The sequence below is a fragment of the Carettochelys insculpta genome, chromosome 2 (assembly GCF_033958435.1).
Source record: "Carettochelys insculpta isolate YL-2023 chromosome 2, ASM3395843v1, whole genome shotgun sequence".
Lineage (NCBI taxonomy): Eukaryota > Metazoa > Chordata > Testudines > Carettochelyidae > Carettochelys > Carettochelys insculpta.
The window spans coordinates 17,121,370-17,144,343 of record NC_134138.1 but is presented as its reverse complement, the minus strand read 5'-3'; the positions used below and the strand labels follow the sequence as shown (position 1 = coordinate 17,144,343).

The 22,974-nt window shown below is 41.8% G+C and overlaps 1 protein-coding gene across 2 annotated transcripts in view; it reads left to right on the top strand.

Moving 5' to 3' along the window:
- The window catches only part of KHDRBS3 (KH RNA binding domain containing, signal transduction associated 3), a 232,450-nt gene that overhangs the window by 117,783 nt on the left and 91,693 nt on the right, over nt 1-22,974 (top strand). For both annotated transcript variants that reach the window (XR_012644135.1, XM_074985605.1), the window contains exon 5: nt 4,008-4,147. Coding sequence is in view for 1 of the 2 variants with exons in the window: in XM_074985605.1 (XP_074841706.1) it covers nt 4,008-4,147 (140 nt within the window). In the remaining variant the exon portion in view is untranslated. The remainder of the gene's footprint in view (nt 1-4,007; nt 4,148-22,974) is intronic.

The window sequence follows — 22,974 nt, the reverse complement described above, 5'->3', positions numbered from 1 at the left end:
GGATATAGAGAATAGCTTATAATATTTCAAGGTATGACGTGTTTTGAGAAGTACTCAGTTTACACAGAATAGATAACTTATGAATTCCACAGTCTTCCTATGAGTAGCTCTATTGAAGAAAGCAAATAAATCCACTGAGTCCTTAGTTCACGTAGAGAATCGTAGAACACTAGACTGGAAGGGACCTAGAGAGGTCATCGAGTCCAGTCCCCTGCCCTGACGGCAGGACCAGGCATTGTCTAGACCATCCTCAGTAGATGTCTGTCTAACCTGCTCTTAAATATCTCCAGTGATGGAGATTCCACAACCTTCCTAGGCAATTTATTCCAGTTTTTAACCACTCTGACAGTTAGGAAGTTTTTCCTCACATCCAGCCTAACCCTCCCTTGCTGCAGTTTATGCCCATTGTTCGTTGTCCTACCCTCCTCCTTGTAACCCTCTCTGAGGTATTTGAAAACTGCTGTCGTCCTCTCTAAGTCTTCTATTTTCTTAACTAAACAAACCCAGTTCTTTCAGTCTTCCCTCATAGGTCATGTTCACTAGACCTTCAGTCATTCTTGTTGCTCTTCTCTGGACCTTCTCCAATTTCTCCATATTATTGTTGAAATGTGGTGCCCAGAACTGGACACAATACTCCAATTGAGCCCTAATGAATGCTGGGTAGAGTAGATGAATGACTTCTCTTGTCTTGCTCTCAACACTCATGTTGATGCATCCCAGAATCATATTTGCTTTTTTTTTTTTTTTTTTTTTTGCAGCAGCATCACACTGTTAACTCATATTTAGTCTGTCATCCACTATGACCCCTAAATCCCTTTCCACAGTACTCCTTCCTGGGCAGTCATTTCCTATTCTGTATGTATGAAGTTCAGTGTTCTTTCCAAAGTGAAGTACTGTGCATTTGTCCTTATTAAACTTCATCCTGTATGCCTCAGACCATTTCTCCAGTTTGTTCAGATCATTTTGAATTATAACCCTTTCCTCCAAAGCAGTTGCAACACCACCCAACTTGGTATCATATGCAAACTTAGTAAGCATACCCTCTATGTCAATATCTAAATCGTTGATGAAAATATTGAATAGAATGAGTCCCAAAACAGACCCCTGTGGAACCTTATTTGTTATGCCTTTTCAGCATGATGTCAAACCATTAAGAACTACTCTGTGAATGGTTATCTGCCCACCTTGTACTAGCCCCATCTAAGTTGTATTTGCCTAGTTTATTGATAAGAAGATCACACAAGGCCATTATCAAATGTCTTATTAAAGTCTAGGTATACCACATTCACCGTTTGTCCCTTATCCAGAAGACTTGTTATCCTACCACAAAAAGCTGTCAGAGTGGTCTGACATGATTTGTTCTTTCTCTGTTACCTAACACCCTATTTTCTTCCAGATGTTTGAAGATGAATTCCTAAATTACTTGCTCCATTATCTTTCCCAGCACGGAAGTTAAACTGACTGGTCTGTAGTTTCCTGGGTTGTTCTTTTTTCCCCTTTTATAGATGGGCACTATGTTTTCCCTTTTTGCCTTTATATAGATGAGCACTATATTTGCCCTTTTCTAGTCTTCTGGTATCTCTCCTGACTTCCATCTGATTTCAAAGATGATAGCTAAAGTTTCCAATACCCCCATGAGTATTCTGTTTATACATTTCATCAGGCCCTGGTGACTTGCTGGAATCTAACTTTTCTAAAGTTAACCAACCCCCTCCCCCCACTCCTCCCAGCCCAAGCATCTGACGAAGTGAGTCTTTGCCCACGAATGCTTATGCTCCAAAATATCTGTTAGTCTATAAGGTGCTGCAGGACTTCGTGTTGTTCTCGAAGATACAGAGTAACATGGCTACCTCTCTGATAACTTTTCTAAGTAATTTTTAACTTGTTCTCCCCCCCCACCCTTAAATTTTATCCTCTAAACCTCCTCCCTTCCCACTAGCATTCACCATGTTACACATTTCTGCATTAGACTTCTTGGTGAAAACCGAAACAAAGCAGTCATTAAGCACCTCTGCCATTTCCAAGTTTCCTGATATTGTTTCTCCCTCCTCACTGATCAGTGGACTTACCCTGTCCTTGGTCTTCCTCTTGCTTCTAATATATTTATAGAATATCTTCTTGTTACCCTTTATGTCTCTGGCTAGTTTGAGCTTGTTATGTGCCTTAGATTTTCTAATCTCGCCCTCTCATACACGCATTCTTTGCTTATATTGATCCTTTGTAATTTCTCCTCATCTCCACTTTTTGTATGACTACATTTTTGATTATGAAATAATGCAAGATCTCCTGGATAAACCAGGCAGTCTTTTAACATACTTTCCATCATTCCTACTCATCGGTATAGCTTGCTTTTGGTCCCTTAATAATGTCCCTTTGAAAAACTGCCAACTCTCTTCAGTTGTTTTTCCACTTAGTCTTGCTTCCTATGGGACCTTACCTACCAGCTCTCTGAGTTTACGAGAACCTTCCTTCCTGAAATCAATTGTGTCAATTTTGCTGTTCTCCCTTTCTCCATTTCTTAGACTCGTGAACTCTATGGCTACCTCTAATCATACCCCTCCCTTTCAGAAGGGACAAGTAAATGAAGCAGGTCAGAAATGCTAGTGAGGCATTGATATGAATATTCTTTGACTCATTTGCATAATGACAGCCACCTGGTGCATCGAAAGTGTGCTTTCAAATTACAAACTGGTGGGGTTCCTGCAAAAGGAAATACAGATTTCAAAAGCACCCTTCTTCCCAATTTTTCCTTTCTTCATTTACCCGCCCCTTCTGCAAGGGAGGGGCATGTGTAGATGTAGCCTATGATTTCATGGTCACTTTCTCCCAAGCTGCCTTCCAGTTTCAAATTCTCAATCAGTTCCTCCCTATTTGTTGAAATCAAATCTAGAATTGCTTACCCCGGTAGCTTTTTCCACCTTCTGAAATAAAAAAATTGTCATCAGTGCAGTCCAAGAACTTCCTGGCTAGTCTGTGCCTCACTGTGTTAATTTCCCAACATATGTCTAGATGGTTGAAGTCCCTCATCACCACCAAATCCTGCATTTTTGATGACTTTGTTAGTTGCTTAGAAAAAGCCTCATCTATCTCTTCTACCTGGGTTCGTGGTCTGTAGTAGACTCCTAGCATGACATCACCCTTGCTTGTTACCCCTTTTAACCTATCACAGAGATTTTCAACGCATGTCTCCTGCATCTAGGTGTGCACATTTTTATTATATAAGGATACACCTCCTCTTCTTTGACCCTGCCTGTCCCTCCTGAGTAAGCTGTACCCTTCTATACCAATATTCCAATCATGTCTATTATCCCACCAAGTCTCCTTGATACTAGTTATGTCATATATTAGTCTACTAATTTTTTTTCATTTGGAAATATTTTCGGCATTTCTGTATGTTTATTTGAATAAAATTAGTCATATGAAAGAAATATATAGAATCAGAACTTAAAGATGGAAATCAGTTATTGGAGTAGGGCATTTAATCTATCCTCTGCGAGCACACAATTTCTCCTTTTACTACATGAGCACGCAGTCAAAATGCCTTGGGCTGGGCTGCAACTTCATCAGCTCTGACAAGCTGAAATGAGGTCATGAGATTTTTCACCATTTTGCAGTAGAATGTAATTGTACTATCTGATCTCCCCTGATACTTATTCTAGAATGTTAAGAGCCATATATAGTGTTTTAAGTAGTGGTTATTGATTTATTGATTGATTGCTAGTTAATATTTTCCTTTTTTAATAGCAAATATGATGGAGGTAATGGGCAACCTCAGAGAGGTAAAACAGAATTCACGCAAAAATGTAATTAAAATAATGTTGTATTTGAAAGGTCTTATATTGTAGGTTAAATTGGAGTTCCCATTGCCACATTTTTTCTACACTGTAGTTTCTACAGCTTTTTCAGAAAAAAAAATCTAGAATATTATCACCTTTTTTAGAAGCAGTTTTTGTCATAGTATTTTTCTGTGTTGGTTGAATAGCTTTCCACTCCTCCCTTCTGTCTAGGACTACAATGATGAAATCAGACAGGCACAGCTCCAAGAGCTAACATATTTGAACGGTGGTTCAGAAAATGCAGAAGTTCCAGTTGTTTGTGGAAAACCACCATTACGAGCACGAGGAGTACCGGTCCCTGCTTTGGCCAGGTAGGCACAACCAAAAAGCACCAATTTTATTTGAACTGATGTCCATTTTTTTTCAATCTTGAATAAAGCCTGATTGCCTATGGCAAGGTACGTAAGCAAAACAAGAATGGCAAAGCAACTCTTTATGATTGCACAGGTTCAAAAGTATGAGAAAGGGATCTCCGTTCACATTGCTTGGTATAGACACATCATGATTTGAATTAGCAATGGTATTTTTTGTGTGTATAATAATTTTTAGTGTGTGTCTGTGGTATGTTTGTTCAAGAACTCCTCTTAAACTGTAAGAGCTGCAGCCACAAAATATGGTGTACAGCTTCCTATTTCCCTAACTCAAACGAAGGTCAGGGTTTGATTGTGCATGGGAAATGGGATGGGACAGATAAGCTCATGGTTTTCCAGAACATGGAAAAGAAGGGGCACCAAGAGGAGGGTCAACATACATCAGACTCTCCAGTGGGAGCAGTGACCTCAGGGAACACCTAGTCTGCAGAGTGACCACTGGGGGCACCCACAGCAGGAACACAGTAGCCATGTGGAGACAGGGCTCTCTACCCTGCCAGCCACCAGGCAGGTAGGTGGCCCTCTGCCCATCTCACACCAAACCCTCCAGGAACAATTCCTCATAGACGCTCAGGCCAGGAACCTCCAGCCTTGTCCTTGCCTGCCCCCAACATGCTGAAGCCAGGCTCACCCCACCCCCAATGTCAAATTCCCTGGCTGGCCCTGGCCTTAGCGCCCTCACTAAACCTGGGGCTGGGCCCAAAGTGGTGGCCTGGGGCCGTGCCCAAATTGGTGGCCTGGCGCCAACCTCCCCTTCTCAACTTTAGTTGATTCCAGCCAGCATCTTGGTTTGATCCAGCCCCCAGCTTGGCTCAGCCCTGAACTTCCTACCCACCTAGAGTTCAGGCAGACCTGGTGCTACAGCCTGCATTTGACCTCAGGGAAGAGTCTGGGTGGTGCTTTGGTCTGGCCCTGTTCTCCCGTACCCTTGGAGATCAGCAGGGGGCTGGGAGCTGCAGCCTGGCCTGGACTTCCCTTCCCACTGCCTCTCCCCTCCAAGACATGTGGGGTGGGTCTGGGAGCTGTAGCCCATCCTGGTCCTTCTCCCCGACCCGCAGGGACAGGTGGAGGTAGGGGCAGGAGCAGAAGATGGACCTGAGCAATGCCAAGTACATCTGCTAGTGTAATCTATAAATAGGACTTTTGATTTTTGTATTCAACTGATAAACATGGATAAATCAACTTTCTTTTAGATGAGAGTCCTTTTTTTAAATCGGACTAACACTGCAAATCGTTACTCACATCTTGTCTACACCAAATGATGATGAAAACCATAGGGATATAATTTCTGAACTGCGTTAATTGACCTTAGTAGGCTCTTCTGGAGTAGATGAAAGGTTCCTTCTCGTGACTTCAGCTAATGCTGTTTGAAACAGTTTTGTGTTAAAGTGCACTAAGGAGCATTAAAATGAGATTACAGTAGTATTATTCTGTAATCAGTAACATGCTGCAATCCTCCGCTGCACTCTATTTTTTGGGTACCTACATAAAACTCAAAATTTACTAAAATACTATCCTTCCAAACCAAAGTCATACCCTGAAAATCAGGAGGCATATTTACAATGTATTGTGGCAGGGCTAGGTCAGGGGGCTCCTACAGAGGGGGAGAAAGGCAACCCAAACAGGCAGAAATACAAACAGGGCAATTACAAGCAGCTGGGTGGGAGCTGGCTCAGCCAAATTGAGGGCAGATGACTCCACTAGGGGCTACATAAGAGGCCTTCAAATATCCTCTCCAATTGTGGGAGGGAGGAGGACAATGACGACGACGATGACGACGACTTGACCAGAGCTGTGGGAATGAAGAGTTAGAGAGCATAAATTGAAAGCAATGCAGACCAGCTTTGGGGCCAGGACAGCAGAGGAGGGAGCCCCTGGAGCAGTGGCTGGGTTCACTGCCCTGGAGACCTATTGCAAGCCCCAGCCTCTGGGGCAAAAGGGCTGAGAGACTGAAAAGACCAAAGAGACTAACCTGAACTGTGATCTGGGTAAGAGAGGCCCTTGCCACATTATGAACAGATATCATTTTGTAATACTTCCTATCTGAATCTCTAATGATATTGTAGTAAGTACTTCAATTGATCATTATTAGGTGAAAAATATGTATTTTCCCCATTGTACCAATAAGAAACTTTGAGACACAGAGAAGTTAATCTTGCCCAAGGTTAAAAAGGAGCTGATTGGAACATCTAGGATTAGTGTCCAGGCCTCCTGATTTCTAGTTACGTTTACTAGCCCTCAAAATTTCCTTGAGGATCCTTAGTTATATTTTCAAATAACTGTAAGCATTGATGCAAATGTTGCTGCGTCTTTACTCCCATGATGATACTTCTGGTGTTTTGATTATTTTAGCTGCTATACATTTGCTTTCTGGTGCACATTTATTTGATAAACAGTGGCCTGCCTGCCTTTTTGTTGATCTCTGAATTTAAGTCTAATTTGCTTTAACTCTTTAACTGACTTAGGCTTTATTAAGTTTTTTTTTTATTTTATTTTTTTGTGATAATTCAGCATGATTAGGAGCTAAAAACAGAAGTTCCTGTAGGTATTTTGAAGTTTGTGATTGGCCCATCTCTCCATTTAAAAAAGCCACATTGTCACCACATCTGTCAAATTGAATTTGAATATTTAACAAACATTTTGTTAGCGGGAGGAAAGGAGGGGAAAATAAGCTTCCTTTTCTATAGTACTTTTCGCTGCCACAAGAACAGTTTTATGCCTTCATTATCTGTGTTTTGCATGCTCATTTCTTGAAGTACAGAAGGGACAGCAAATGTTTTCCCCTCCAATCTTTTGAATCATTACTGAGTGAGGGCAGAAATGTAATGCAGTAGGGTATTTACTTGATAGCAGAGATCTTAATTTTTAAAGGGAAACTGTTACTGTGTAAACTCAAGCCATTTTCCTTATACCAGCTCTGTCATTTTTATTTATCGTAAATCCTAAATCATGGGTTAGCTTCAAAATTAAGTTGAAAATGTGTTCATTAGGTTAGCCTAACTCCATGTAACTAGGCTTTTTGGAAGCTGTGGGTGTGAGTGTCCTGGAAAACTGAGACAAACTGAGAAAATGACCAAATTATTTGTCTCTTTTAACAATGCACATTAAATTTGCTAATTTTGAGCATTAACATTATCTAGAAATGTGGTCTAATATACCAAATCCTTGTTCCTTCCAGCTTAGAGTTTTGTTTCCTGTCCTTTCATACTGTATTAGGGGAATTAGTTGTTCTTAGACAGTTTGCTAAGTTATTGTTATGTGTGTATCTTCTACGTTCCTATTTCAATTTAAAAAATACTTGAGTAGTTATAAAACTGTTGTGCAGTGCTAAGGAAGTAGGATGTCATATGGTGTTCACCAGAATTTGCAAATACATAGTGCTATATTCATTGATGTTTTCTTTTAAAAGAAAGGCACCTCTGCATCCCTCCCTTCTGCTTGAGTAGTATTTTCATTACAGTGTTGCAAATGTATATGTTAGATTTACACTTTTCAGGGTCTCTCTTACATTTCTCACTTTTTCAGTGACAGCTCTAAAAATGCACCCTAAACTTAGTTTTCATCACGGAGGTTTTTGATTCTGTCAAGTGCTTTTTCTCCAATGCCGAGATAAAATTTTAGAGACACATCTACTGTAGAACGCATCTTGGTAGAATGCATCTTCTGTGACCATTGATTATTTCATGCTTGTGGACTAATTTGTCTTTTTGTCTTTATGTGACTCTTACAGTCTTGTAATTCTCGTAACTGAGAGTATGTCTGTACCTGCTGTTAGATGGGCACTGTGGTAATCAATGCAGCAAGTGTCGATTTACAGGGTCTGGTGAAGACCCATTAAAATGATGGGTGAGTGCTTTCCCATTGATCTGTGTGCTCTTCTCTGCTTGAGAAACATGAAGTCAATGGGAGAGGCTCTTCCGTAGACAAAGCATAATGTAGCTGCTTTGGTAAGTGAATCTAACATTATGCAAGTAAAATAACTGCAGTTAAAGAAGTTGCATAAGTTAGGTCAATTTAACATGGTAATTTAGACCAGTTCTGAGTGTTCTGGGGTGTTTGACTTAAAGGTAACCTGAAAAGGGTGAGCAAAGGAGGTTGTCTTCCATTCCTTTTATTATTTAGGATATAAAGAAGTCCCTGAAATGATTTCACTTCATTGGTTTTGAAGGTATGTGGGGTTTTTGTTGCTTTTACATTAAAAATTGAAATCCTCTTTCCTCTGATAGCTGTAGAACCCATGAAATGGTAATATCACAAAAATCAAGAGAATGGAAACTTAACATTTGTGAGGGCAAGAAACTTTTGCTCAGATTTACTCACATGCAGTGTTCAGAGAGTATATACACCTGGTTAACTTGAAAGTCTAATGCTTTGGTTGATAGAAGCCTTTGTTAAAGGCTTTACCTACAGCCCCATAAGCTCATGTGATTCTTGGGTTCCTGGAGGATTTGGAGAATAGCTTATGCTATTTCAAGGCCTGCATGTGTTTTGAAATGTATTCTATTAACACAGAATAAATAACTGTTATGAATTCTGCAGTCTTGAGTAGCTTTATTGAGAAGAGCAAATTAATTTAGTAATCCTCAGTTACCAGTCTCCTTTTCTCTAGTGCATTACTGTTGTGCTATTCCATATAATGCCTTTTCTTAGCTCGCCTTATAGGGGCCTTATACTTTTAAGATAGCTTATTTGGGAACATTACACTAGTTTCCAATAAATATAGATCAGAAGCTTTATTTATGTATCTTGTTAAAATTCTGTTACTTACTTTTGTGTATGCCATTTTAGATCCTCAAGGCTTTATTATGGCAACTTGTTTGAGGCTAAATAGAACAGTTATATAAATTCTGCAGCTGGTTGAGAATGCTACAGCTTGCCTCAGTCATAAGTGACATAGGATAGTGTCATTGCTGTAATATGCTCACAAATTGCACTTGTTTCTTATTAATGTCCCAACCAAATTTAAGATCCCTGTCCTTAACTATAATACTCTGAAATAATTGGAACTTATAAAACTGCCTTTTTTCTGCAGTCCATTGAGACACTGCAATCCATAAGGACGCTGTATTTTCAGAGATAAGATTCAGGTGCTTTGGGGCAGTGTATTCGCTATGGTTTCATTGCAGTGAGTTATGAGAGCATGAGACTGAGAATAAGCCTAACTGTGTTCTGTTCAAAACGAAGGCCACCTTTTTGATTTTTATTACAGCAATCGCATGTAGTTTAACAACAAAAATAGGAAAGCAGGTGTGCCAATTACCTGGTTGTGTTTGGCACAAGGATAGCAAGGTGCTAAGATACAAGCTGTGCCAAAGAAATGTGGTGAGAGAGTTAAACATGAGTGTATTCAGTAAATGCCCCTTTTCCAGTTACGTTTCTAACCTACTGCAAAAACTATATTTGTATCTCTACTCAGAGGGTAATACCATTTTTTATAGAGAGGACATCACGAAAGCCTTAATCATTTAAAAAATGACCATGCCAGTCTAAATCATTAATATTGTACACTTATATAATTATCTGAGTGATAAAATGTATTACAAAAGATTATCTTCATGTACATGAGGCTTATAGGTAAAGTTCTGAATTTGAAAATACTACTGTCATGTAGTCATGCCATTGGGCTCCATAGGTAATGGGGACAGTTGTATGGTTCATGGTATTTTTTTCATGAATTAGTTACACTGCCTTTATAGTAGGGGAGATGATTCCAACTATGCTTGACATGCAGGTGGCCAAAGAAAAGTCTTTCTATGAGGCACTGATGCTCCTAACCATACATTAACTGGTTTCCATTCCACATCAAAGAGCTATTGTGTAACCCTCCTCCAAAGAGTCTTCTTTTTAGTTTGGTGGATGGCAGAATGGAAAAAATGTATATTTTGCGGTAGATGTATGCAGTGTCCTGCTTCCAGCTAAGACGTATTTTGTGTTTGAAGTATGTAAGGTAAAATCTCCAACTCAGCTACACTCAGCAACTGATTGTGTGTTTATTGTGATATCTGTCACCATCCAGCCAACGGTGTCCCACAAACTGCTCACATGATCCACCGTAAAAAGTAAAGCCTTTCACATGGTTTCACTTCTTGTTGGTCCACCATCTGTTGCGTTTTGTTTTGTCTGTTTTTGTTTTTTCACCCTCAGGGATGCTCATGTTCCTGCCACTGGCTTTCTGATGTGCCTGATAATGTGCTTTCTCTAAAATATACCTTCTAATTCTGGACCAGGGAGACTACCTAGAAGGCCTTAAAGGAAGCCTAAACCTATCCCTCTTCTTCCTCCATCTCTGTAACACTCAGTCTAAGGTCAAAACGATAACACTTTCTTTTTCGATCAAAATGTAAAGACTTCAGTCTTCCTTTCTTTTCAAGCAATACCTAGTGCATATATGTTTATAAGAAGGAATTTATTTTTAACTTTCAGTGGGAGAGATTGAGATGGGAACTTAAATGGCATATACGAATTTTATTTTTAATTCTTAAAGGCATTGAAACACTAAAGCTAAGGATCTGTGAGCAAAATTGATTAGAAAGAAAAGTGCAGACAAAAATCTGAATGAAAACTGGGAGCCCTTTAGGAAGAGGTAATTGAATGGCCAAAAAGCCATGATTATAGAAGTACAATAGAGGACAAATGAACTGAACTAGAGAACATGCAAGAAAAGAACAGAAATACAGAGCAATCAATATTAATTTGAATTAGCAAATGTAGAAAACTGACAAGGGGATATATCCATGAATTGCTGGGCGAAGGATAGTACAGTGTTTTGAAAAGTATGTTAGAAGACAAGAAATCTTAACCATAGGACAGGCCTATTACTTGATGGAAATCGTAAAATTTTGAATAATGCAGAGAAGCCAGATCAATAAATATTTCTGATTTCTTTTTTGGAAATATTCAGGGTATGTACTTATATCAGATAAAGATGAGGTATTTTTTGCTCCATTGCAAAAGTATATTAAATAATATCTGTTAGCAATAAACTTATTTATATCATGCAGCAGACACACAACTTGCATCCAAAAGTCCTAAAAGAATTGGCTGACTATTTCTGGCCTCCTGAAGTTAATTTCAATTAATCTTGGAATAGTGGCAGTTTTCAGAAGACTTAAAAGAACTAATTCCGTAGCTTTATTCAAAAATGGCAGGTTGGCTGATGCCAATAACTGGAGGCCAGTTAGTGGAATGGTAAATGATGGTGATCCAAATTTCTTTTGATACAGGCACATACAAAGTAATAGGAACAAGGAAGTCAGGTAACTGCAACTTGGAAAGTCTGTACCCTGAAAAGCAGTGACTTTAAAAAGGATTTTGAGAGTTTCTCAACCGATAGCCTGTGGTCTGGTTGCAGCCCATAGCACTCAGCCATAGGTTCTGAAACTTAGATGTGTTGAGGGGGAGACAGTGTGCAGCACCCCACTGCTTGAAGTGGTTTCCATTATATACAGCGTTTAGAGTTTGGTTTAATGCATCTCAGCACCCTCACTATAAAAATTATTCCAGCACCCGCTGCATCCAGCTGTGTACCTTTTAAAAAAATTGCTGCTCCTGAATCCCCAGCAGCCGTTGGAGATGGCACAGTGTTCCAACATGGCAGAGATACACTGTAGGGTTTCCAGAACAGGGGGAGGTGCTGGGTCATCAACCCACACTACCCATGGGTAAAGTTTGGAGTGCTTGTGCTGCTCAGCTTGTCTGGGGACAAGAGGTTCTGTCCTTCCCTGTCTGTGCCTGCTCACTTGGCACCTCACCTGACCTGAGTAGGCAACTCAAGGAGGCTGCCTCCTATGTCTTGGTGCTCATCCTCACTCTGTTCCTCACAATGCTGGACCCTGTGTTTCTGGTGATGCTGAAAGCCTGTTTGGGGACAGGGCAAGACAGTGGGGAGGGAAGAGCAATCGGTTAGGACGAGGGAAGCCAAAGAGATCGGTAGCAGGAAACAGTATGGAAAGGGCAGGATGTGGGGAGAGGGAGAGTGGATTTTATATTTCTGTATGAAACCTGAAAACAGTGTAAGATGATATCTGAATAATGGCTTTACTCAAAGTTGATATACTTGAACTATCTGGGTCTTTCAGAAGACTCTGCATATAGATCTTAGAGTATGATAACAGAATACTACACATTACATGATCTAACCTTCCTTCTTTATATCCTAGGCCATTATATTTCATGCAGTTACCCCATATTAAGCCCAATATTCTGTCTTACTAAAGCATATCTTCTTCTAGAAAGGCATCTAGTCTTAATTTAAAGACATCAAGACACCATGAATTTACTGTTTCCGTGTATCAGTCATAAACACCCTTGGAACATGGGCATATAAGACTTTGATTTTCAGTTTAGAACTGCAAAAGTGGCAGCAATTCCAGAGCGTAGGCAAGGTAGAATGGCTTGGCAGGATTGCATATTTCGAACTAGGGACATTAATTACACAAAGAGCTATTGAAAGAGCCCCGGGGTGCCAGATAATCTTAGACTCTTTTGAACGTATATTCATTAGAAATGATGCAGGAAAAGATTTATCCTTCTGAGTGCTGTGGGAGTGGATAGTCCTCTTACAATTAAGCAATATTAGATTCATAATAGTCAAATTCATAATATTAAATGGAACATATTGGCAAAACCTGTGGCTTAAAGCTTACTGTAATAATGACTTGGCAGTTGACAATAGTTCAAAAATGGCTGTCCATATTTTATTCCCATCATGTGATTTCAGTTGTTATGTTAGAAGTTAGTGCATCTCTGCTATTATTTCTCATGAAAATTGTATCTTAATGGTATCAGGAGCTGCTGCTGAGGTCTGTTATAAATTTAATGGTTTAATACCATAGTTCAGCAATGTGCAACAGTTTAGGATGGAAAGTATATAGTACATAGTCATAAGGGTCAACAATTGCAAACTATTAGACTTTTGAAGAGGGGAAAAAAGAGTACTTTATTAATTCATTGGTGTAAATGGATCTTTGTGGTATAGCGCAATAAATTGCAAAAATATGACTTTCCCTCCTAAATACAGTTGACATCTATTGCAGCCAGTTGAAATAGATGGTGATCTTTACATTGGTTCTTTTGATTTACATAAGAACATAAGAACATAAGAATGGCCATACTGGGTCAGACCAAAGGTCCATCGAGCCCAGCATCCCATCTGCCGACGGTGGCCAATGCCAGGTGCCCCAGAGAAGGAGAACAGAAGACAATGATCAAGTGATTTATCTCTTGCCATCCATCTCCTGCCCTTGTTATGAAGGCTAGGGCACCATACTTTATCCCTGGCTAATAGCCATTTAATTTCCCATGGTGCATGGGAAGAGTATTCAACTTGATCCCATCAAAGAGTTCCAAGACAATCACAGCGGTTCCCAAAGCTATCTACCTCAATTAGAAGATGGCTAAATTCTTCCAAGTGATTATCTCCATCCTTTTTTCTGTTTTATTTAATCTTATGTATACTGAAGAATCTCTGAGAAGGAAATGCTTCAGCCAAATCAGTTTATATTGTAATGCATAAAGGAGCTGAGAGCAATGTGAAGAAAAGTTCATCTTTCTTATATTTTGGTGCTCCTTGGCAATGAAAATATGCCTTTGAGTTGATGAAATATAGACCAGAATGTACCTTTTTTTTGTATTTCTAACCCTAGTAACCCATTTAATATGGTGCTGAGAAACCAGATTTGCTCAGAATGTGGTTCAAAATGTTAGAAATACTCTTCATACAGCTAGTCAGATGGGAGGGGTGAGAGGCAGTAGTCACAAAAATATATCCCTTCATTTTGCATATATATTTAATGAAGGTTTTTTGTTTTGTTTATGTCATTTGCACTTTGAATACTACGCAGAATCCTTACTGTAGCTTTCAAAATTTTGCACATAAAAATCCACTCTTCATCTTCAGTATGTTCAGTTATGTTAGTTTAAAAAGTTGCCAAATTGTATCAATGAGTGGAACTAGTCTGACCTTCAGCATAGTTTTGAAAGTGACATTTTTTCTCATTTTTCATCAACCTTTGTATCCAGTAAAACAAAATAGGAAATGCAATCAAGAAACAATACATAAAGAGTATGGTTTCCACAAAAATGGTTCACAAAAGTGTTTTCTTTTAAGTTAAGTGTTTCAGTCAGTGGTGGGTATGACAGATACCTCATCGTACTCTATCACCCCTGGCACTGGTAATCCCAAGGAAGTACAAAATAATATGTAAGACTTCCCTTTTGATGAATCCCATCATTTCAACTAGTAAACAGATTACTCCTTCTTATGCCAACAAAGATGCAAGTATTACACTTTGTTCTACCACCCACATAAATTTACAGAACCTCTCAGTTTTTCCATCAGAGGCAGTACAAGCCATCACAGAAGTATCAAAAAAATATGTATATATATACACACACAAAGATCTTGTCCACGGGGCCTTGACATTGCAACCCTCAGAGGAGAGATTTGACTCAATCACTTTGTCTGCAACTATTTGTACGACTGTAGTTGTGGGTGGCCTTCCCTCGGTATCAATCTCCGAGGGAAGGCCACACCTTTTCACTCTCATGATCTCAGAACAGTCTGAGACAAGGGGGGAATTAACGTGCTTGGCACTCAATGCCTCCAGTGTGTAAAGCACTGAATAGTCCAGGGGCCTAAGCCCTGAGACAGGGCAAGATACCACACAGTATAAATCTCAACACTCAGGCAGGGTAGAGCTAGATGTAGTCTAGGAGCCCAGGACACCTCAGACAGGGTGGAGGACCATATGTACCAACCTTAAAGCAGGGCACAGTAGTGGATACTTTGGAGACCCTTGCTGTCAGGCACGACAGGGAACTGTCCATCTGGAGCTCCAACACTCAGGTAGGATGGAACAGATACAGACGTGGGAACCTGTCATTCAGTGAAAGACTAGCACCCAGCACAATCTTGGCAGCTCCAGTAGGAGTTGGGCACCCAGGAAGCAGTCTAGGGTAAAGGTCCATGCTGTCCTTACCACTCCATTTTTGGTGAAGAAGGAACTGGAGACACCCCGCCTTTTATCACGTCAGTCGAAACTATGAGGTGAGCCACAGGTGGATGAACAGAGTAATGGACACTACTACTTTCAAAATGTCAAACTCTGGATGCATGATGTGCATACTTAAACCCTTGGTGGACTACAGATAGGGACCACATATCTCAAAAGACCTCTAGTTACAGGTAATTTCTTCTTTCCCAAGTGCACTTTAGAGAAAAAAGGAACCTTAAAAGTTACCTTTTAAACTTTGAAAGGAGAGGAATCCTTACCAATACAACATATACCCAAAAATGTGTTTAATGATGGAGTACTTTCTTAATTGACATTCAAAAGCAGTACCATTGGATCAACCTAATAGTTAAATTATTACCAATCATAAAAAAAAAAAAATCTCTAAAAGTTAGGCCGTGGCCACACTAGCCCCTCCTTTCAGAAGGGCTATGGTAATGTGGCACTTCAGAATATGCTAATGAGGTGCTGCCAAGAATATGTAGTGCCTCATTAGCAGAATGGTGGCTGCGTGCACTTTGAAACTGCCGGTTTCGAAATGCATGCCGCCCATGAGGCAGGCCTTTGGAAATGACCCCTCTGATTTCGAAATCCCCTTTTTCTCATCTGTTTTGGGAAGAAGGTGCTTTCGAAATGAGGGGTCATTTTGAAAGGCCCTCGGCTATATGAGTGGTGTGCATTTTGAAACCAGCAGGAGGCGCTAGTGTGTCTGTGGCCTAAAAGTTAATGTTGAAGTTCTGGTTGAACTCACAGAATTTAAGATCAGGTAAATCTATTGGACTCCTGTTGTGATTAGTAATTGCAAGATTCTTAGAAAGTATGATCAGATGTAAGAAAATATTGCAATAGCTAGTTACAAAAGCAGGGATGACACTTTAGCCGTGACTGTGCTTTCATGAGTCATACAGACATGTAAAATTAACGGTTGTGTAATTTTTACTTCATTGATAACTATACTCTGCTGAAATCTGAAATGTCTCTTTATTTTTCTTGTCTCTGCAGTATCTAAGTAAGTTCAGGCAAATATCTTCATCATTAGGGCAAACAACAAACATGCAAAACCCATCTTGTACTTCTGCTAAAGTGTTCTAATTTTTATTTGTAGAAAGGCCCTCTTTAATTCAGCGTTTTTGTATTGTAATTAATGCACATGTGAGTTGATCAACTGTCAGCTTAAATTAGAGAACCATTAAATAGTTACTGATAATTTCAAGAATTCCAGCTTTCAGAAGAGTCAGTGTTGTTTGGATACAAATTCCAAGTATACATTCAAATAACATGGTTTATTTACATTCATGACTCTTTTATTGCTTTTCTAAAATGGGATTACCAATTTAACATTTATTCTGGTTTAATTTAAAAAAAAACAGAATAAATGAACAGATACATATTCAATTTATTAGCTTCTAATATTCTTCTTAAAAGACATTTGACATCCTGACTTTAAAATACAGTTTCTGTCTACAATCATTTAGTCCTTGAACTCATGATTCTTCTTTGACTGGTCCCTGTGTGTGCTCTACATCAGGCGTTGGGCTCATCCTGGCACTGCAGCATGGAGAATTTACTAGACCCATGGGCGGCTAGACCATGCATGCATGGTTGTCTTCTCTCACTGCTCACACACCTCTGGTCATGTGCACATGGTCTGGCTCCCACCAGAGTGAAGGTTCTTTTTTCGCCTTGTATATAGTTGTTTTCATTTTAATCTTTCACAGTTCTTAGTCTGTTCCTGTTTAAAACAAGAAGAGTTTATTATTAGAGGCTCAATCAATGTTAATAGTATTTGAGTTCTTATTAGTTAATTGTTCTTAAGTTTCTGTTCATTCAAAAAAAAAACACTTAGGTGAAGTGCACTTACCTCAGAAGTGCGGGCACTACTCTAAGCTTACAGCAAGAGCTCGCCATGATCAAGAGATGAGGCTCCACATACTGTTATTTGACAAAGCTTTCCAGCCTTCATCTTCTGAGGCTGAGGCTGCTCATGAGGCTCCCACTCAGAAGAGCCTCTTCATCTTTGGTGACCTCGCCCAAGAAGATCAGGGCTTCACTTAAGATATCGTTGCTTGCCACGTTGCAGAGTGGATCAAAGACTTTAGATACGCCCCACAAGAAGAGCTCTGAGAGTTGCACACCGAAACAAGTGCTGGATGTGAAACCCAGGAAGAGATTGTCCTCGGCACAGCCCTTGGAGGCACTGGCACCGAGATCGGCATCGGCACCAACCTCAAGACCCAAGGTGCTGAGAGGCTCTTCAATACCACAGGCACCATTGACTCCAAAGACCACTATGGCACTGACTGAATGTATATCCCACCTTACAGATGACGTCACTATACGCCGTATCTGAGACAATATGACTATTTATACTACAAACTTTTCAACATCAACAGTGGGTATTCAACCAGCCCTGTTTTTGGCAAAGATCGTAAAAGCACCGAAATATCAACAATCACGCACGCGTAACCTCAGCAGTCTACCAGACAGGTTTGATAGTGTAGTTGAAGACAGCGAACCAGCTCATGTCACCACCTGAAGCATCACATTACCCATGTGTATCAACACCAGTTGAGGCCCTTTCTCCACTAATGGACCTCCATCACCAATGACAGGTGAGTTGTAGAGATCATGCGATCAGGCTACACTATTCCCTTTCTCTCCATCCCACCAAACAACCCACCTACCCCATCCCTCTTCAGGGACCCCCTCACTGGACTCTGCTCCGCAAGGAAGTCAACAACCTCCTTCTCGTGAGAGCCGTAGAGAGAGTACAAGACGAGTTCAAAGGAAAAAGTTGTTATTCATGGTACTTTCTCAGATAGACAAGAACAGGCAGGTGGAGACAGATATTAGATCTTCGGGTCCTGAATCGATACCTAAAGAAATGACAGTTCAAAATAGTGACATTCGCTTCCCTAATACCAGCACTGGAACATGACTGGTTCACTGTCCTTCACATTCAGGACACTTACTTTCACGTGATGACACATCCGGTGCACAGACAGTTCCTCCACTTCATTGTAGGCATGAAACACTTCCAATATCAGCTACTATCCTTTGGCCTTTGGTATTTTCAAAACCCCTAGCAGTAGTTGCAGCCCATTTACATCGAGATGGAGTCATAATATTTCAACACCTTGATAACTGCCTTGTCAAGGATCAATCACTGTCAGAGACTGCCAGGATGTCTGCAGTCACCAGGCAAATGTTCAGTCTCCTTGTGTTGCTAGTGTCCAAAAATCTACGTGCCATCCCACGCAGGACTTGGAATTCATCAGGGCATAGCTGGACACGATTTCTGCCAGAGCCTACCTGCCTCTGCAAAGATTTAGTGTAATTCAGGACTTAATAGAGACCATCACCACTAGCACCACAGTACAGATAATGATGTGTTTGGGATTAATGGGCCATATGGCTGCTACAACGTACGTACAACACGCCAGGCTTCATTTTTGCAGCCTGCAGCACTGGATAAACTCCATCTGCTATGTGGTTTCCCAAACTGGAAGATGCTGCGCCTTGGGGGTGTGTGAAGAACTTCCGGGGGGGGCGGGGGGCGTGAGGCAGCCCAGCCCACCCCATCATTACCCCACTCCAAGAAAGAGATGGCCTTTGCTTCCTGCTCTCTGCCATTTTATGTGGGCGACCCAGCACACCTTCTATAAAAAGGAGGCAGCCGATGAAGACCCACGTGGAGCTAGCTGCCTCCTGCAAAGGTGAGTGATTGTGAGTTGGAGGAGAAGGGAAGGAGGAGTAGGATGGGGTTACATGAGGAACCAGGGGTACCTAGCTTGGGGGAGGGGAATGAGGTGAGAGCAGGGGGCTGGTGGTTCCTGGCTTTGGGAGAGGAGAGGTTCCGGCAAGCAGATCATGGGGCTCAGTTGGGCAGCTCACAGGGCTTGGGCATCTGGCTCCACCATCATGGGGTTCAGGTGACTCCGGCTGGCAGGTGGCTTGCTGACCCTGGCAGCGTGGGGCTTGGGTCGGTGGGCCCCAGCAGCACAGGCCTCAGTCAGCTCGGGCAGGCGGCTCTGACAGCATAGGGCTTGGGTGGGTGGGCAGCTGGTGCGGTCAGCTCTGGAGGCTGGCACAGGGCTCAAGAAGCTGGGGCTATACCAGGCACCTATAAGGGGCCAAGGAAAAACTAGTTCTCCTTATTTTTAATTTTAAATATTTTTATATCAAATTTTTGTGTTTATTTTAAATTACAAATTGAATTTTTTGGTTAAAAGGGGTTAGGATGATGGTAAGGAAGAGGTGGGAGGTTTCTCCCAAATCAAAAGGGGGGTGTGATGCCAAAAAGTTTGGGAACCACTGATCTACAGCCATAAAAAGCATGAATTGCACAGATCAATAACCCTTCCTCAGCAAGTACATCATTCTCTCATGTGGTAGACAAAATGAGAACCTACTGGTTGGTGTACCCTTCCACCACCAACAACCTACAATGCACATCAACACAGATACATCCCTTCTCGGTTGGAGAGCTCACATGAGCACCAGATCGGTCCAAGGCCACTGGTCAGCCCAAGATATCCTATTGCATAAAAACCTTCTAGAGCTCAAAACAGTCTTCAGTGCCTGTTGACACTTCCGTGATCACATGCAACACAACAGTCAGGATACTTACAGACCATGTCACAATGATGTACCGTATCAGTTGTCAGTGCCGAGCACGATCTTGATCCCTATGTATGGAAGCCATTCAGCTGTGGAATTAGTGCATATGGAACAACACACTTGTGGCATCTTACTTACCTGCCATAGACAACGTCATGGCAGACTCTCTGAGCCAATGCTTCACTCCGGACCGCGAATGGGAACTCATGATGGGATTCTCAGTCTCCTCTTCTAGTGCTGGGGAACTCCCCTCATGGACCTGTTTGCCACCTGTGGCAACAAGAAGTGCCATTACTGTTGCTTGGGGGTGGGGGAATGGGAAGCAAATATCTGGGCAATGCATTTCTTCTCAAATGGAAGGGAGCTCTGTTTTATTCCTTCACTCCCACAGTGCTCATACCCAAAGTTTTGTGCAAAGCTCAGATGGATGGGGCACAGTCATGCTAGTGGTACCTGCTTGGGCTCATCAGTTCTTGTTGCCATGCCTTCAGTGGATGTCACCATACCTTCTCTATCCACTCCTGGCACTTCCCAACCTGTCTCAGAACCAAGGACCCCTGCTTCATCCTCAGATACACACCCTCCATCTTACAGCAAAACTCCTAGTTAGTTCAATGTGACTGGACACCTTTGTTCAACACAAGTCAAAGAGGTCTTAGTACACAGCTGTTGACAGAATACTCAAGTCATAATTCTTAATGTTGTCATGGCACTATCTTTTGAACCATTAGCGACTACATCTCCACCAGTCACTACCATGAAATTTGCCTGTCTTCTTACCATTACCTCAGCCCGTAGAGTCAGCGAAATCTCTGCTCTCATGGCAGTACACAGCTTGCATAATTTTTAGAGAGGAAGGGGTAGTTCTGAGACATATTTACTTCCAAAAGATGTTTGGACTTTCACTTAAATGTGGCAATTATTTTGGTTTCATATTACCCTAAATCACATCGTTCACTCTGGGAAGCGTCACTTCATACTCTTGATGTATGAAGGGCATTGGCCTTTTGTATAGACAGAATGAGATCATTTCATAAAACTGATCATCTGCTGGTGTCTGTTGCTGACTGGTCTAAGGGCAAACCACTGTTGTCCCAATGAGTAGCAAAATTAATAACTCTAGCTACGTCTACACTAGCCAAAAACTTGGAAATGGCCATGCAAATGGCCATTTCGAAGTTTACTAATGAAGCACTGAAATACATATTCAGTGCCTCATTAGCATGCAGGCGGCCGCAGCACTTGCAAATTGATGTAGCTCGCTGCCGCACGGCTCGTCCAGATGGGGCTCCTTTTTGAAAGGACCCCAGCTACTTCGAAGTCTCCTTATTCCTATGAGCAGATGGGAATAAGGGGACTTCGAAGTAGGCAGGGTCCTTTCAAAAAGGAGCCACGCGGCGGCGAGCTGTGTCAATTTCGAAGTGCTGTGGCCACCCACATGCTAATGAGGTGCTGAATATGTATTTCAGCGCTGCATTAGTAAACTTCAAAATGGCCATTTGCATGGCCATTTCAAAGTTTTTGGCTGGTGTAGACACAGCCTCTGTGTATAGCTCAGTACTACTCTTCCAGTGGAAACCACTCCCAATGCAACCGAGAGCTCACTCAACGGCCGTGTCTACACGTGCCCCAAACTTCAAAATGGCCATGGGAATAAGGGGACTTCGAAGTAGGTGGTTTCCTTTCGAAAACGAGCCCCGTCTGGGCGTGCCGCGCGGCGGCAAGGCGCGTCCATTTCGAAGCGCTGCTGCCGCCCGCATGCTAATGAAGCGCTGAATATGCATTTCAGCGCTTCATTAGTAAACTTCGAAATGGCCATTTGCATGGCCATTTCGAAGTTTGGGGCACGTGTAGACGTAGCCCACAAGAGCAGTGCCAACTTCAGTGGCTTTCATTAAAGGAGTTCCCTTCCAAGACATTTTGCAGAGCAGCTACCTGGTCATCTCGCGACACTTTCGTGAAGCACTGTGCAGTCCAACACCAATGGATCGGGGATGCTTCTGTTCTGTCAGCAGTGCTATCATCATCTGACAGATGGTGACCTCTTCCCTCCTTCCAACTTGAGGGTACTGCTATGCAGTCACCTGATGTGGAACACTCTGGGGGACCACTTGAAGAAGAAAGTGAAGTTACTTACCTTGGTGCAATAACTGTTGTTCTTCGAGATGTGTCCCTCTGTGGGTGCTCCACAACCTGCCCTCCTCCCCGCTCCAGTATCTCTCTCATTCATATTTTTCAGATCCCAGAGTGGTCTCGAGAAACTGGTGGGTGCCGGACTGCATGCACATGACCACGAGCAATAAGAGACAGCAAATGTGCGTGTGCAGTCCGGCTGACCACAGCTCTAGAAAATTCTCCGTGTTGCGGCTCTGGGCTGGGCCTGACACCTGATGTAGAGTACCCACAGGGACACTCATCTCTAAGAATGACCATTAGTGCACTAAGGTGAGTAACTTCACTTTACTGCTGACTCTTCCCTTTGTGCTTTCTGGGGTTCTAGTATATGTCAAAGGAAATAAGAAGGGAGTAGAGCCTGCAGAGCAAGCTGAGTGTGTTGAGGACACAAGCTATATCGAAACTAAATGAGTTGCTCAGAAATGGAAGAAATTGATCCATTACAAACACCACTGAGAAGCTCTACAGGGACCAAAAAACTGAGAGAATTCTGCTTCTTCGCCAGAAGAGACTAGCTCAGATTTATCAAATTTTGGAGATTAATGTAAAAGAAGGAGCCCATGAGTAGTCCAAGGACAGGTCCTTCCTAGCAATGCAAACCCCTCCTATTCCAGCAGTGTTAAGGAGCTGTTACCCTTAGAAACTGAGGGTTCCTTCTTTCATTCAAGCCAGTGAATATTCTATTTAGTTCTCCACAGTACTATACCTATTCATTTTGCCATCCAGGACAGAAGAGCTGCGTCTACACGTGCACGCTACTTCGAAGTAGCGGCACCAACTTCGAAATAGCTCCCGTCGCGTCTACACGCGTCGGGCGCTATTTCGAAGTTAACTTCGACGTTAGGCGGCGAGACGTCGAAGTCGCTAACCTCATGAGGAGATAGGAATAGCGCCCTACTTCGACGTTCAACGTCGAAGTAGGGACCGTGTAGACGATCCGCGTCCCGCAACGTCGAAATT